This window comes from Microplitis demolitor, chromosome 2 (genome assembly GCF_026212275.2).
Source record: "Microplitis demolitor isolate Queensland-Clemson2020A chromosome 2, iyMicDemo2.1a, whole genome shotgun sequence".
NCBI classification, from domain to species: Eukaryota; Metazoa; Arthropoda; class Insecta; order Hymenoptera; family Braconidae; genus Microplitis; species Microplitis demolitor.
The window spans coordinates 23,411,851-23,426,240 of NC_068546.1; the positions used below are offsets into that span (position 1 = coordinate 23,411,851).

Consider the following 14,390-nt stretch of genomic DNA (forward strand, 5'->3'; position numbering starts at 1 on the left):
AAATACGGGATTTAAATAATTGAAATAGCAATATAGAGAATAGTAAATAGGCGCGGCTAATCAGATATACATGTAGATATATGTACTGATCGGTGATCAATAAGTTGGTGTATTCGACTCGACAGCTCGTGCGCCGGAGCATGTATTTGTACAGCTGGGGCTCGGAGAATTCGGAATCAGAGTAAGAGCAAGAGACAACACCGAGACCCTTTTGCTGTAAGTTAATCTCTCTCCTCTCGGAACCACTCGGGTTTTATCGTAATACCAAACCGAATATACACGAACAGACACGAACCATCACGTACATGTTATTCCGACACGACAGTACCCCGTTTTTCGTTGTTGATCGACGTCCTCCTCCACGGCCGTTACGTTATCACTAAATATTATGTACTGAATAAAACGCGTCACTATTTTATTGAGATAATTTGAATGTGAGTTTTTTTATCTTACTCAGCCTTAAATTATCACTGGCGCTCCTAACAGATAACAATATCACTACCAATAATACTAATAAATAAATAACAATAATAATAATAGTAATAATAATAAATGATAATGATAATAATAATGATGATGATGAATTGTATGAGTGCATTGTCACAAGATGCCTTGCGTTAAATTACAAGTGATGCTGAAAATTAAGTGATTTTAAAAATGAGTGATCTGAAATAGACCGTGAATTTTTTTTTTATAAAACTTTTATTTTAGCCACTGGCGTCACTTGTTGTTGCTCATTTTACTTTTTTTTATTTTTTTAAAACATTTTTTTGGAGTTTAAGGGTGTGGTGATTTATTAATTTATTTTTCACTCAAATTTAAAATTCAAAATGTTTTTTTTTTTAGTGAATTAAAGTAAAGAAAAAAAAAATTACCTGAGCTGGATGTCGAATAATTATGTGTAATAATTATAAGTAATTTTTATACATAATTATAATTATTAAAGAGCGTATAATTGACGAAAATAAATTAGCCTCGGGACTCAATGACCTGATTGACATCCTCGCGCGTTAATGAAGCTCCGCTGTTTTGAATCGTCGAGTAAGTTATTTATTTATATTTATATTTAATAGTTTATTACAAATGTGGCGGGTAATTTAAAATGAATGAATGTCATTTAAATAACATAAAAGTTAAAAATAAATAAATAAATAATTTTAATGGGTTTCGTATCTCGCTTCCGTGTTTTTGTAGGTCTACTTGTCTTTGTTTCATTTATTTCCCGTCCCGTGTGTTCCTTTGTTCCACGGGAAGTCATCATGAGAATCGAGTGCGTGTCAACTAAACATAAAACGATTTATGAATATGAATAGATCATAAAACAAGTACAAGTTTTAGTTTCACAAAACCCCAGAAAGACAAATTGCCCAAGGCGTTTTGGGTTTTTTTTGGAGCACAAAATTATTAAACGATCATATGGTCTGCGATAGTGCTGACACCCTTGCTGATATTCATTTATATTTCTGTTGGAAAAAGTTTAAGAAATCTCTATTTAAAAATAATATTTTCTAGTTCCTCGGAGGCTGGAGCAAGGACCCGGACTAAATAAGAGCTCGTTAGAGTCTCCAGACTCGTAGCCAAGTATCATTGCTGGTGTTGTCATTGTCTAGAGCTATAAAAAAAGACGTGTTATCTCTGAGCACGTTGCAATATCTCAAGGGCTACTGTACACTTTTACACCACACGAATAAACCCTCCGAGTAGTTGCTCACGTCACGTTTCGCTTTTAAACTTGATGATAATCTAGACCTTGCTACTGATTTTCGTGCTTTTGGTACCTGCTTACCCGCTTTTACTTTTATTTTATTTTATTTTATTTTATTTATTTTTACTCCCCTATATTTTTATTTTATACCAAAAACTTTTCTTTTTATCGCTATCAGTTTTTAATTATTTTAATTACAAAACAGTTTAATCAATAGTGTAATTTTAGAAATTCAAACTTTTTAAAAGTTTCGTTATTTTGTACTCATTACCCAAATCAATATTTAATTTAAAAAATATAAACGTTTATAGACATTTATATTTTATGCTAAAAATATATCCAGTTTGTAGTTCGTAAAACTGGGGCTTAAATATTTAATCATAAAAATATATTAAACAAAAACTTTATTTCCTGATATGTAATTGACAAGTTATATATATTTTATTTATTTAAAATTCAATGAATGAACCAGCTCTATTTACTTATTAAATTAAATTCGCTAAAAGTTTTAATCGGTTAAATAATTAAATAAAAACTTTTTAAATTTATAAAATAGTAAATTATCAGTAATCGATAATCAATACCGGCATTAATAGTTTTTTAAAAGTATTTGCGGAAATGGGTTGAAATCAGTATAATGAATAATACTTTCGAATAATTGAGGTCTCGAGAATAACCAGCATTAGCAATAGCAATAGTAATAGTAGTAATAGTTGCAGTAATACCAAGTGTGCACTGTCTTGACATTTCAGAATGCTCTACTTGAATACTACACCTGACTACTCGATAATGCATGTCATCAATTATTAATGAAACTTAAATACTCGATCTAATCGTAACAATATACTCTTGCAATAATGTAAGTACGTTTGGAATTATAAGGCAATCTAGCGTAGGCTAGATAGTTTATATACCAGTCCCAGTCCCCGCAGTGCTGTCTAGAGCCTGGTGGATCGGTACTCCTCGACTATGCACGTGTATAAATAATATCGATGTACCCTGGCGGTATTATTACATGGGGCTTTAATTCTCGATTAAATAATTAATTCCTTGGTTGTAGATAGCCCACATACCGTACTTTGATAGTACTCTGGGTGCCAGTGATGGTAATTTTTCGCTGCACTGATGGCTGGCTTAATTACTTTAGTTTTAGTTAAATCCGTACTATCATCGCTGTCATTACTTGAGCAAAATAAGAGGACTTGGGACGGATATATCTTTGTTCCGGCGTAACTCCTCCTATTGGATCGGAATTTAACTCTAGGATTGATTATTTTCCTTCTATTATACGTCACCTTTTATTTCCTCAAACTCTTGCTTTTGCTCTTATTCTCACCCCTTTCCCTCCTTACTCTCTAGCCTTCTCTCCGGTGTCTTTACTCTTTCGTTTTACTTTTCCCTGTCTCTATTCACTTGAGTAATCATTTCTTCCCCTAAAACACAAGAACCAATCCCGGCACCCCTTATTCAATTATCTGCCACAGAGCTGAGTGTTTTATTTGTTTCTCTTGTTTTTTACTTCCGGGTTATTAGGTTTTAATTTTTTAGTAGGACTGGGTGATGAGTTTATGACAAATGTGATAGCGATGATGATGATGATTAATTATTTTATCGAGCTTTATTATTTATTGGATCAATAACTTGTTATTTATATTGTTTTCTTTTCCTTTTATGTTCTAGTGGGCGTGCGGGGGTGACTGGAGTGATGGGATGGGGCCAGAGCCCCATGGAGTTCGGGTAGACCCGTCTCCGGCCCAGCTCCCCAGCCCCCTCCGCCATCGCAACCGCCACCACTCGTGCAAGCGCCGAAGAGGGCCACCTCGTACGCGATGGAGGCTCACACTACTCACCAACACCAACGCAAGGACAAGGTGCCACGAGTTCATAGACCTTGTTCCTTTGATAAGGTATTATGGGAAACCTTTTTTTCTTTTATTTTTTTTAAACAATGCTGATGGTGATTATTATTATGATAATGATGATGACGCTGTTGTTATTTAGATGGAGGAGCTGGTGCGGAAAATGCAAGACGCGGAGAACGGTGTTCCCGTGGGCAGCCAAAAACAATTCCTCACATCAATTCCCTCGGCGTTTATGGGTAAATTACTCTAGACAATGAATTTGAAATTTTTTTTTTTCGTTACTTTCTATACGCTTTTAATATTTAAAATAATTTTCTATTACGAGATTAAAAATTTTATAAATAAGTATTCATTTTAAGGAATGAAAATATTTTTAATTCCAGATAAATTTTTTGAATTTCAAATTTCGCGGTTAAAACTTTTTAAAAATAGTTTATATGGTAAAAATTAAATTTTGAAAAATTTAAAAATTTACCCGCCGCTGAAAAAGTTTCACTTGAAAAAAAGCTCATGAAAATGAATAATGTCAAAAAACCAAAAAAATATTTCCGCAAATTAATCTTACTGATACGAAAGCTGATCTGATATATTTATTTTCCTTGGCAAAATCTATTAGGAACATCTTCCTGTGGAGTTTTTATTCCCGCTCAACTTCCTGTATCTATATAAACTAAACTCAACCTTTTTCTTTTCAGGCTACGACCTTATAGAGTGGCTGATGGAACGTCTTAGCATCGAAGAAACAGGTAAAAATAACTGTAAAATTTATTATTATTATTACAATGTACAAAGTACGTGTTATATTGCAGAAGCGGTTCATCTGGCGAATCAAATCTGCCAGTACGGCTACTTCTTTCCGGTAAACGACTCAAAGACTCTTACTGTCAAAGACGACAGTTCTCTCTACAGGTTCCAGGTAAATAAAACAAAACATTGTAACCTACTTCTGCAATAAAAAAAAAGTGTGTACACGAGTAATTTAATTGAATTTGAAATATGGTAATCTAGGTGCCATACTACTGGCCATGGCAGCACAGGACACCCGACAATGTCGAGTATGCTATTTATTTAGCTAAACGTACACTGAGAAACAAGCAGCGTCATGCGCTCGAGGATTATGAGATTGTAAGTAGCGCTATTTGTTTTAACTTCTCTTAATTAATATTCACAGTGTGAGATAGTAAAGTAGGAATTGTAGGAATGTGTATTCTGTTGATGGTGATGGTAATGTTAATGTGAATTGCAGGAAGCACTGACTAGCTTGAGAAAAAACTTGGCAAACAAGTGGGAGATAATTCAAATGCAAGCTGAAGAACAAGTGCGTTTATTTAAAGAACGTAAGAAAGGAGATAAGATTGTTAGTGACTCGCAAGAGCGTGCATTCTGGAGAGTTTACAGACCACCGCCAGGATACATGAGCAGTCTGGAAGTGCCACCGGTTCCGACGAGAGCACGACCTGGCACAAGACCAACTGTGCGAAAGCGAACACTTACAGACATACAGCGCGAGGTTATTACATATTTATATTTATATTTTATTGGATCGCTTATTGCCGCTAGAGTTTGAGCTGAGCTAGAGTTTCATTGCTCAATTATTTTATTTTCCAGGTCGAGTTACTGAGAAACAGTCTGACACGCACTAGGATAAAAGTATCCGCGGCGATTGAAAATATAAAGAACTACTTTGAAACTTATATGGACTATGACCCGATGATTGTGCAGCCGCTGCCGTCAAACCCCTGGATCAGCGACGACCAGACCTTCTGGCAGATAAACAGCCCGATCGTCGAAGTCCCCACGGAAAAACGGGTCAAGAGATGGTCCATTTCGCTGGAGGAGATCATGTCCGATCCCACGGGTCTCCAGGAGTTCACTAATTATCTGCGCAAGGAGTACAGTCACGAGAACATCAGGTTCTGGCTGGCTGTCAAGGACCTCAGGCATTGTTTCCAGGCACAAATTCCCGAGAAAGTTAATGATATTTTTAGGTAACGTCTTTGAGGACGCGGAAAATATTATTTTCATTTTTTAGCCTCAGTAATTTCCACCAGTTGATGTTGGAGATGGTCCAAATATTTTTTCACTTTTCTTTGAGTAATTGCCCTTTTTTTCTTTAATTGAAAATAAGAGTGTAAGAGATATTTAAAGTTTATTAGTTGGGAACTCGATGTAACAAAATGGCGGGTCAGTAAAATGTCGGAATTTCTAAGAAATAATTCTTCTTACCCGCGGAAATAAATAATAATAATTATTAATATGAAATTTGAATCGAGTAGATGGTTGTTGGAAATTCCATGAATATTTTGAAGGTTTAGTTCACGGAAAAGTTATCCGGAGGCGGGTCAGATAAACTTTGAACACTTCCAGCAAATGTTTCAGCTCAAGTTTCACTTTTCTCCGAAATTATTTAAGATAATTTCTCAGTAATTTTGTTTTAAGTATCAGAAGCAACGTGATCTTATTGATCCCAAACAAAATGGCGGGCGATAAATTTTAAAAAATTTTTATCCAGACCGGAACTTCCAGTATTTTAAGTTCCATGAAAAGTCTACCGGAAGTACCAATAAATTTAAAATAAAATATCGCACGTTAATACAAAAAACTACTCGAAGTCTACTTGGGTTTGATTTAGACTTTTTTCGAAAAAGTTTTTCTTATAAAAGCTTTGAAGATGATAAGTATTAAGTACACTAGAAAAAAAATGAATCTTTATTAAACTTTAAATTATCGTTTAAAGATACGAGAGCCATACTCACTGCTATAATATTGATTTACAAAACTCGTAACTTAATGCGACTTTAAAATTATTTAATTCAAACTTTATATTTCATTTACGCTTAAACTTTTCCATTCCGCTTGAAAATAATAAATTTTTTAAAAGATTATTAGAACAAATAATATAAGCGCGGGTTCAAAGACAAATTGCTTCGAGTTTTATTTATATTTTTAATAAAAAAGCGAACAAAGTTTGCGGTTGGCCTTAGAAGAATTCAATTGTCCTGAGTTTTATATAAAAACCCACAATTATTAAATAATAATTAATGATTAATAGAAAGCGGGCATTGTTTATAATTGCAGAGAGTTTTTAGCGCCCGGAGCGCCGTGTGAAATAAATATTGATGGTAAAACAATGGATCGAGTTCACCAGGAAATGAAAAATCCCAGTAGATTTACATTTGACGCAGCTGCTGAACATGTATATACTTTGCTGCTTAAAAAGGATTGTTATCCCCGGTTTATACGCTCGGATCACTATCGTAATCTTTTGGCAGCTGGTATACAGCCATTGCAAAAAAAACGGTGAGTTTTATTATTAATTACAGCTTTTAAATTTAATTATCTTGTAACCCTTTAAATTTCCCACTCGCAAGCTCCCGCTCGAGGTCTTAATTTATTTTTAAAATAAATCAACTCCGTAATTAGCAAAATAATTAAAAAAACTACTTGTAGAATTGATTTTAAAATAAATCGAGCCATTAAAATCTTTATAAAATTTTAATTGTCCTGAGAATTATTAAAACCCGTTGATTCAATTCCGGGATATCAACAACCCGTAAATTCGTACGATTGAAATTTTTCTTTCGCATTCTAAAAATAAAAATCTAGAGCAACTCGATGTAAAAAATAAAAAAAATGTAACCGAGGAGGAGATATTTATTTAAAGTAAAAATAAAAAATTGCCTTAGGTTCTTTGGGTTCGGCGGACAAGCGAAGAAGAAAACCGCAACATCATCATCAGGGGGTGCGCTGCAGGGGAACATGAGCAGCGTAAGCGGTGGCAGAAGACGAGGGAGCGATCGCAGTCTCTCGGGATCAGCTCACGAGCTTGCAGTTTGCGGTGTCCGGGATGTCACCGCTGCCCCCAGGGTTCCTCACTCTCACAGTCAATCGAATCTCACTGACATACCTTACAGGTACAGCTAAAATAATCCTATCAACTTTTACGGAAATGTGTGACAACGTCAATCCACTTGACATTCACAACACACACAGTCATTAATAATGCACCGCTTTGTCATTTCGAGGCCCAGACCAGCTGAAAAGTCGATAAATTTTATATTTTTAACAGTTTTTCATTTTTAATATTTTATTACACGCTGCGGCTGGTTAGTTTTAATTTTAATTTTATTTTTATTTATTTATTAATTATTAACTCGAAGTTTTTAAAATGAATATCCGAGCCTGCTGAACAATTGATATTTTCAGGGGAGATCTCGCTGGTATCGTATCCCCTGCCAGGGCTAGTCCACATTGCGTTCAGTAAGTCGACAACCCTCATGCTTCACGTGATTTTTATCCATTGACGTCTATATTATTATTATTATTATTACTTATTATTTACTATTATTATTATTATTATCGTACTTGAAAAAATAATAATAATAATTTAAACTTGCATCAATTATTTAAAATCTGGATAATCGATATTGCAACTTCTCTGGAGACTGTGTTTGCTTGTGTACTTTATTTTTGCTGTTGCTAAATTTTAAATCTGCATCATCTGTACTCTACTACTCTATAATTGACTAGCTGAGACAACTCTATAAATATATATATATATATATATATATATATATATATATATATGTATATATGTATATATTTTCCTACACGTTCCTCCTCCCGCTATTCAATAAACGTAATTGTAATTGGTTATTACTTTTAAATACTCGGCTCGTCAATTTATCTCTGTATTTTATCGCGTCACTTTATATCGCTTTTTTTATTACTATTGTTACCGAGTAATTATGCAGTTTATTTGTAATTAAATTCAAATTCATTTTTAATATTCCCATTAAAAATTTTCTTCGAAACTAAACCTCGTGATATTTTTTCTGTTCGTTTTGGAAACTGACCGACAGAGGGCGCTGCCGCTTTAGAGCCGACATTTTGAATTATGCCGCCATTTTGAGGTCTAGTGGATTATTTGTTTGAATGATTACCAGAGTAAATTGAGGGGATAAATTAGATTTTTGTTGGTCAGTCTAATGGGGATATTTTAAATAAATGTAGGAAATAATTAGAAATTAAAATTACTGTGTAATTACTATTATTTATATTTAATTGAACCCCGATCACAAGCCTCTGTGTAAAAAACCAAAAAAACAAACAAGTTGACTTGTATACTATGACTTCTTTCCAAAAAATATAAACTATCACTTACTACCTCTAATTAATTGATAAATTTATTTACAAAGTAATTATTGGCCCCTTGATGTAACAGAACTATAAAAAAAAAAATACAAAACAGAAATGAATGCATGAGAGTGGAGTGTAAATAATAAAATTACCGGTTAAAAACTAAATCATATAATAAAGTTCTTGTTGTCAGGGATGCTGGTGGAGCGGAGGGACCTGCAACTCGCCATATGGACGACGTATGTCCGTGGGACGCGGCGCCAGGGCCGAATGTCGAGTCCGACGTCGCTGCGGGAACGTCATCAGGCTCAACTGACGAAAGCACTGGGTGGCCGTGTCCGAGTGTCAGCGGTGTCAGCACCAGTGGAATACCTTTGCCGATAGAAACTTCTTCGAGAACGTCTAGGAAAAATTCATCCCAGCTAGACTCCTGCAGCTCCTCGTCGGACGTCAGTCTGGCGATCGCGGAAGCTTCTGATCGACTGAGAAAAACCTGCGGCCTTCAGCACTCGATCAGCATAACGACTCCAAGTATTACGCGGAACTACTCAGTCGGCTCTAGTGCCACCACAAAAGTGAAGCTCGCCGACACCAGCAGAGCTGCGGTAAACTTCACGACACCCCAGCAGTCATTTGATTTGCCCCACTACCAGCACCACCATCACCATTACCACCATCATTCCCACCAGCAGCTTGACGTCAAAACTGTACCCGAAGAAGTTGAAACCAAAAACGACTCGGATGTCAAAAGTCCTAAAGACTCGACCAAGCCGCCTGTTGCAATGGCGCCGCTAATAAGCATCAGCGCGATTGTTGGTGAGCTAACTGGAGACTCGGTCGATTCGGAGCAGAGTATTGACCTCGAATCAGTACCCGATGACAGCACTGCTGATGTGTCGACTCTCAGACAAGATAATACTGCAACAGAACCCAGTTCTATTTGTTCAGATGCAGCTGATGTTGTTGAAGAAGCTCAGGTTGTTCCTGTATGGGTTCCTGAGGACAATCAGCAGTCGCAGTCACAGTCCCAACCACCCTCGCAGTCACAATCTGCCGCTAGTGCTCCAAAGGAAAAGCAAGACAATAATGTTAATGAAGTTTGTCCTTGGGAAGATGAGTAAGTTTATTATTTATTGTCCATATTCATAAGGCTGGTAATTATTGAACAACTTTGTTGATTTTTAAATTTAAAAAATAAATTTTCTATGAAAAAACTACTGTCTATTATGTCTGAAAAGTTAACAGAGCTTTGGAGACCGAGAAAAACTTTCTTTTTTACTAAAATATCTCATTCGTCAACTTCAATTTTTTCTAAAACTTTAAACTTCTGTAACTTTGTTGCCGTCAATTTGGCTGACGTAACACAAATAACTTTTTTATAAAGAATATTATTTTCTACAAAAGTAGAACTTTTATTTTTATTCATCTGTTAAATTTAAAAAATGACCTCAATAAGGGCCACCCTAGTCTTCATTGTTTTAAAATTAATCATTAAATAACTGATTTTTTTTCTTATTGCAGAGAAAATTGTAAAGTGGATACGCCATATGTAAAGACCTACGCGACCTTAGGTTACTTGTAAACCCCATAAACCAACTTACGAGAGAGTTAATTAATGCACTAACCACCTAAAATGTTTTACACGCTAATCGCACATGGATTACACGTTTAATCTCGATGGAACCGCCATCACGCGGCTGATCTCAAGTGTCTTAATTCTAGGTTCGATATTATTGTCATTATTACTATTATTATTATTTATAACCATTAATTAAAATTATCTCTGGCGGATCTAATATTACAGTAGGTCTACCACAACTTCCGATAGATCTACCGTAAAATTACGGCAATGTACGCAATGAGACAGTAAAATTACTGTAAAAAATCAATCAAATTAATTTAAGGGTAATTAATGATTGTAATGGATTTAAAAGTAGACATACCGTAAAGTTGCTGTAGTTTTTTACTGGAACTTACGGCTATTGATGATTCCACAAATAGTTACCGCCCTAGTGAATTTGAATTACGGTAGATTACCGTATTTTGCAGTAATTTACTGTAATTTTTCTGAATACCGTAAATCACAGATTTGCTAGGGCGTCTTTTTATCAAACTTTTACCGTAAATTTACCGTATTCGTACAGTCACGCAACAGTAGAATTACGGTAGGTCACGGTATATTGCCCTAGTGCTGTAATTTTACCGTAATATTAGGCCGCCAAGGAATTTTATTTAATTTAATTTACACATAAAAGTATTTTATGAACGAAGGTACTGGAAACTCGGCCTACTTTTAAATAATTACAATGATATTTAAAATTTTTCGAAAAATACTTACATATATTATCATATAAAACATATACTATACATACTTGTGTCAATATACATAAATTTATAAATGTTACCGCAAACAAAATGGCGGCTAATATCATATATTGAGGTTGCATCTTATTTGTCAGTAGATTGTTGTGCATTAGTTGTAAATTGTCTAGGAAATTGTTTGAGATATAAATTAGTTTGTGTAAAGTAGATTATTGTACTGAGGGCAGCGCATTTAAAAAAGCAAATGCCATTATTGTATTACTATTGCTGTTAGTCTTGCTCTCGCTCTAGCTCCTAGTGATTTAATTAATCAAAACGCTTGAAGGTTAATTGATTGATCAAAAGGATTATTGATTGGATGCGCTTTGAAGGGGACTGTTGATATGAGCCCTTTGACCTCCCCCTTAAATCGCGCCCCAATTAATTTTACAAGTGAGACACAGTTCAGGATGAAAATGAAAGAATTAAATTTTAGAATCGATATCGGCTTAATTTATAATCACCAACGATTTAACTATAGCGCGTGTTTAACAAAAGCCTTTGTGATAGTTTCAGATAAAGGATTTAAAAAGTTATTATTGTAGAAGTAGATTATTTTATAATCTATTTAATGTCTATTTAAAATTTAAGAGTTTTAAAGCCTCTTTGCGAGCGTCTTACAGTTTACAGTTTGATGATTACTGTACTAATTACTTGTAATTATTATTATTCAAGTTTTACTTGCTGTCATTTTATTTATTATTAACTCTAATTACTATTAATTGTAATTAAATCTTAATTACTCTATGGTGTGACAAAATGGCCTCTGTTAAGCGCAATGGCGTCGGGCAAAAGAAAAATGGCGGCTGTAATTTTAAACAGATGATTAGTAGCCAACATAATCTTTAAATTATAATCTATTAGAAATATTGAGGATTAATTATTTAAATAATTCAAATATGCAGCAAGTGAACTTAATTGTTTATATGAAAATCCAACAAATGGTGGCTGAATGATTAATTAAGTGTATGAGAATGTTAATATTTATTTAAAATGTGTTGGCAGGCTTGCAAGATTGACACTGCCCCATAATTGCAAGTTCCCAATCACATAACTTTTGAAAATTAATTATTTACGATGAATTTTATAAAAATATTTGAATAACTTGAGACCAGCCGCAGTTAGAAAAATTGTTAGTAAAAAAAAATTGTCGAAAGCTCAATTGTTAGCGTGATTATAATTGTAGCAACAACAAATTGTATAGAATATAAAATAATTCTCTCGCGCTTGAAGGAAACTATTAATGGTAATGATAATTAAAAAATGTAATCATAAGAATAATAAGTAATGAGAAGAAATATAATAAATATAATAAATTAGAGTGTTAATTTGCCATGGTGTGAATTTAAAGTAATAAATATTGAGTTGTAAAACAATTATCGATGTCGTGGGCACTGATATAACGCAATTATCCATATTTATTAAAAGTTATCATTTATTACAAGACATTTTAATTGTGATCATATGCAAAGTTTATTACAAGCATTCCCATGTTAATTAATTACTAGTTAATTAATTAATTGATCAATATAGTTTACTTCTGTGTGATAAAATCTATTGGGACATCGTTAATTCTTATTAATTACAATTTAAATTCCTTAGTTCGTTTTTCTGCCACAAGCGTTAGTGTCAAAGTCTCGCCTTTTGATTGGATTAATTTTTTTACTACAGTATGTTGATCTTCTCCCATTGGTTAATAGAACTAACCTTCAAAACTGGAAGAAATATTTCGATTAATCGTCAAAATAATAATGTTTAGTTGAAAATTTGAATTAATTATCACCGAAAGTCTCAATAGATTTTACCAGAGTTTAATTATTGTTTTAGATATTTAAACTAACGTAGCATCGAACTAGCTCATGTACATGAAAAAAATAACAGAAAAGTAATAAATATTAAATGAAAATTATTTTAATTGGAAGTACATATGAGTTTGATTGTTATAAAGTACCTGAGAAGAAAGGAAACTTGATGAAATAATAAATAATTATTATTTGAGGCCTACTTTACTTTAAAATCACTTACTTTTACTTATCGCCTAATCAATAAAATGTATCATTTATCATTACCTGTTACAAAAGATCGAGGGTTAATCATTTAATTAATGAACGAATCAGCCATTCGTTTATTTATAAATAAATAAAATATTTTATCGACTCATATGTACTCCCAATGCGTTTTTAAAAAATAATATAATGAATTTTTGTACGCGAATAAAATCGTCCACGTAGACTAATCGATTATTATTATTATTATTAATTGATTGGTTAATTAATTATTGGCAGAATACCTCGGTATTAATAATAAATAATTACATTAATCCACATTGTTCACTTAGTCGCGTAAATAGTTGATCTTTGACTCTGGATTGTTAATTAAATAAATTAAATGTTGAAGATTTAAATGATGCGATAGAAAGACTTGTTCATAAATGAATATATAAATAAAATAAATATATAAATATAAATAATAATAAAAATGGAAATAAAACTAATAAGCTCGTAGATTAATCGATATCTACACAAATTAGCTTGAGATTAACGCGACCTAATGTCTTTTATTAATTATTAATAATGAAAAATTTGCTGATATATATATATATATATATATATATATATATATATATATATATATATATATAGCTGATTGTAATCGCTGACTATTATTTATTATGATAATAATGAAACCAACAAAACAAACAAACAATAATATTAATGAGAATGTATTTAAAAAATTGTCGATGCAAGGGTTGTAGACATTGCGATTAGTCTCGTAGGCTGTAATAAAAAAGTAAATTACTTGTAAAAGTCTAATGATATCTTTATTATATTAATATATATGTATACTTACATATATATGTATGAGTAATGTTAAATGCTAGTGGCCAAGTGCTAAAATGCACAATTTTATTTTTAATGCTATGTTAAATGTTATTGACTTTAAATAAAACGATTATTTGAAAATATATATAAATATGATTGATAATTTATTGGTTATGTTCTTTTTTGGTACAGTTTGTGCAGCTGTTAATGTAGATGGCGTTTTTATTAACGCGAATGATGATGCCCTGTTCAGAAAATCTCATAAAATACAATAGATTCTCATAAATTCCTATAAAGATTTTATGATAATGAATGAGTTCTATAAAAAATGCTATAGTTAAGTATAGTTCTTATACAGCCTTGAAAATACCCCCCCCCCCCCCCCTCATTTTTCATAAATGGGAGAAGTGTCTATTTTCTGCCGTGTATTTTTTAATTTTAGAAAATTCAAATTCTTTTTCAAAGTTGAAGAGTTTCCATTAAATCAGAAAAATCTTCACA

At 33.0% G+C, this 14,390-nt stretch overlaps 1 protein-coding gene across 2 annotated transcripts; it reads left to right on the forward strand.

The window, feature by feature from the left end:
* Positions 1-344: 344 nt before the first annotated feature.
* Positions 345-14,248, forward strand: LOC103578061 (uncharacterized). Of its 2 annotated transcripts, XM_008559009.3 has the most exons (14): positions 345-434; positions 847-1,041; positions 3,386-3,612; positions 3,707-3,803; positions 4,263-4,313; positions 4,377-4,483; positions 4,576-4,692; positions 4,814-5,077; positions 5,176-5,555; positions 6,646-6,867; positions 7,254-7,481; positions 7,774-7,827; positions 8,900-9,823; positions 10,228-14,248. In XM_008559009.3, the coding sequence occupies exons 3-14, from the start codon at positions 3,535-3,537 to the stop codon at positions 10,286-10,288; spliced, it is 2,583 nt and encodes an 860-aa protein (XP_008557231.1). In that variant the 5' UTR covers positions 345-434; positions 847-1,041; positions 3,386-3,534; the 3' UTR covers positions 10,289-14,248. The 2 variants fall into 2 exon arrangements, with proteins under 2 accessions (XP_008557231.1, XP_008557233.1); XM_008559011.3 differs by lacking the exon at positions 7,774-7,827.
* The last annotated feature ends 142 nt before the right edge of the window (positions 14,249-14,390 follow it).

What these genes read in the sequence shown, in the direction of transcription:
- LOC103578061 (XM_008559009.3), top strand. Translation starts at nt 3,535, where the DNA reads ATGGAGGCTCACACTACTCACCAACACCAACGCAAGGACAAGGTGCCA. An exon ending in AATTCCCTCGGCGTTTATGG is followed by an intron (nt 3,804 to 4,262) that starts GTAAATTACTCT and finishes TTTTCTTTTCAG; the next exon opens with GCTACGACCTTATAGAGTGG. An exon ending in TCTTAGCATCGAAGAAACAG is followed by an intron (nt 4,314 to 4,376) that starts GTAAAAATAACT and finishes GTTATATTGCAG; the next exon opens with AAGCGGTTCATCTGGCGAAT.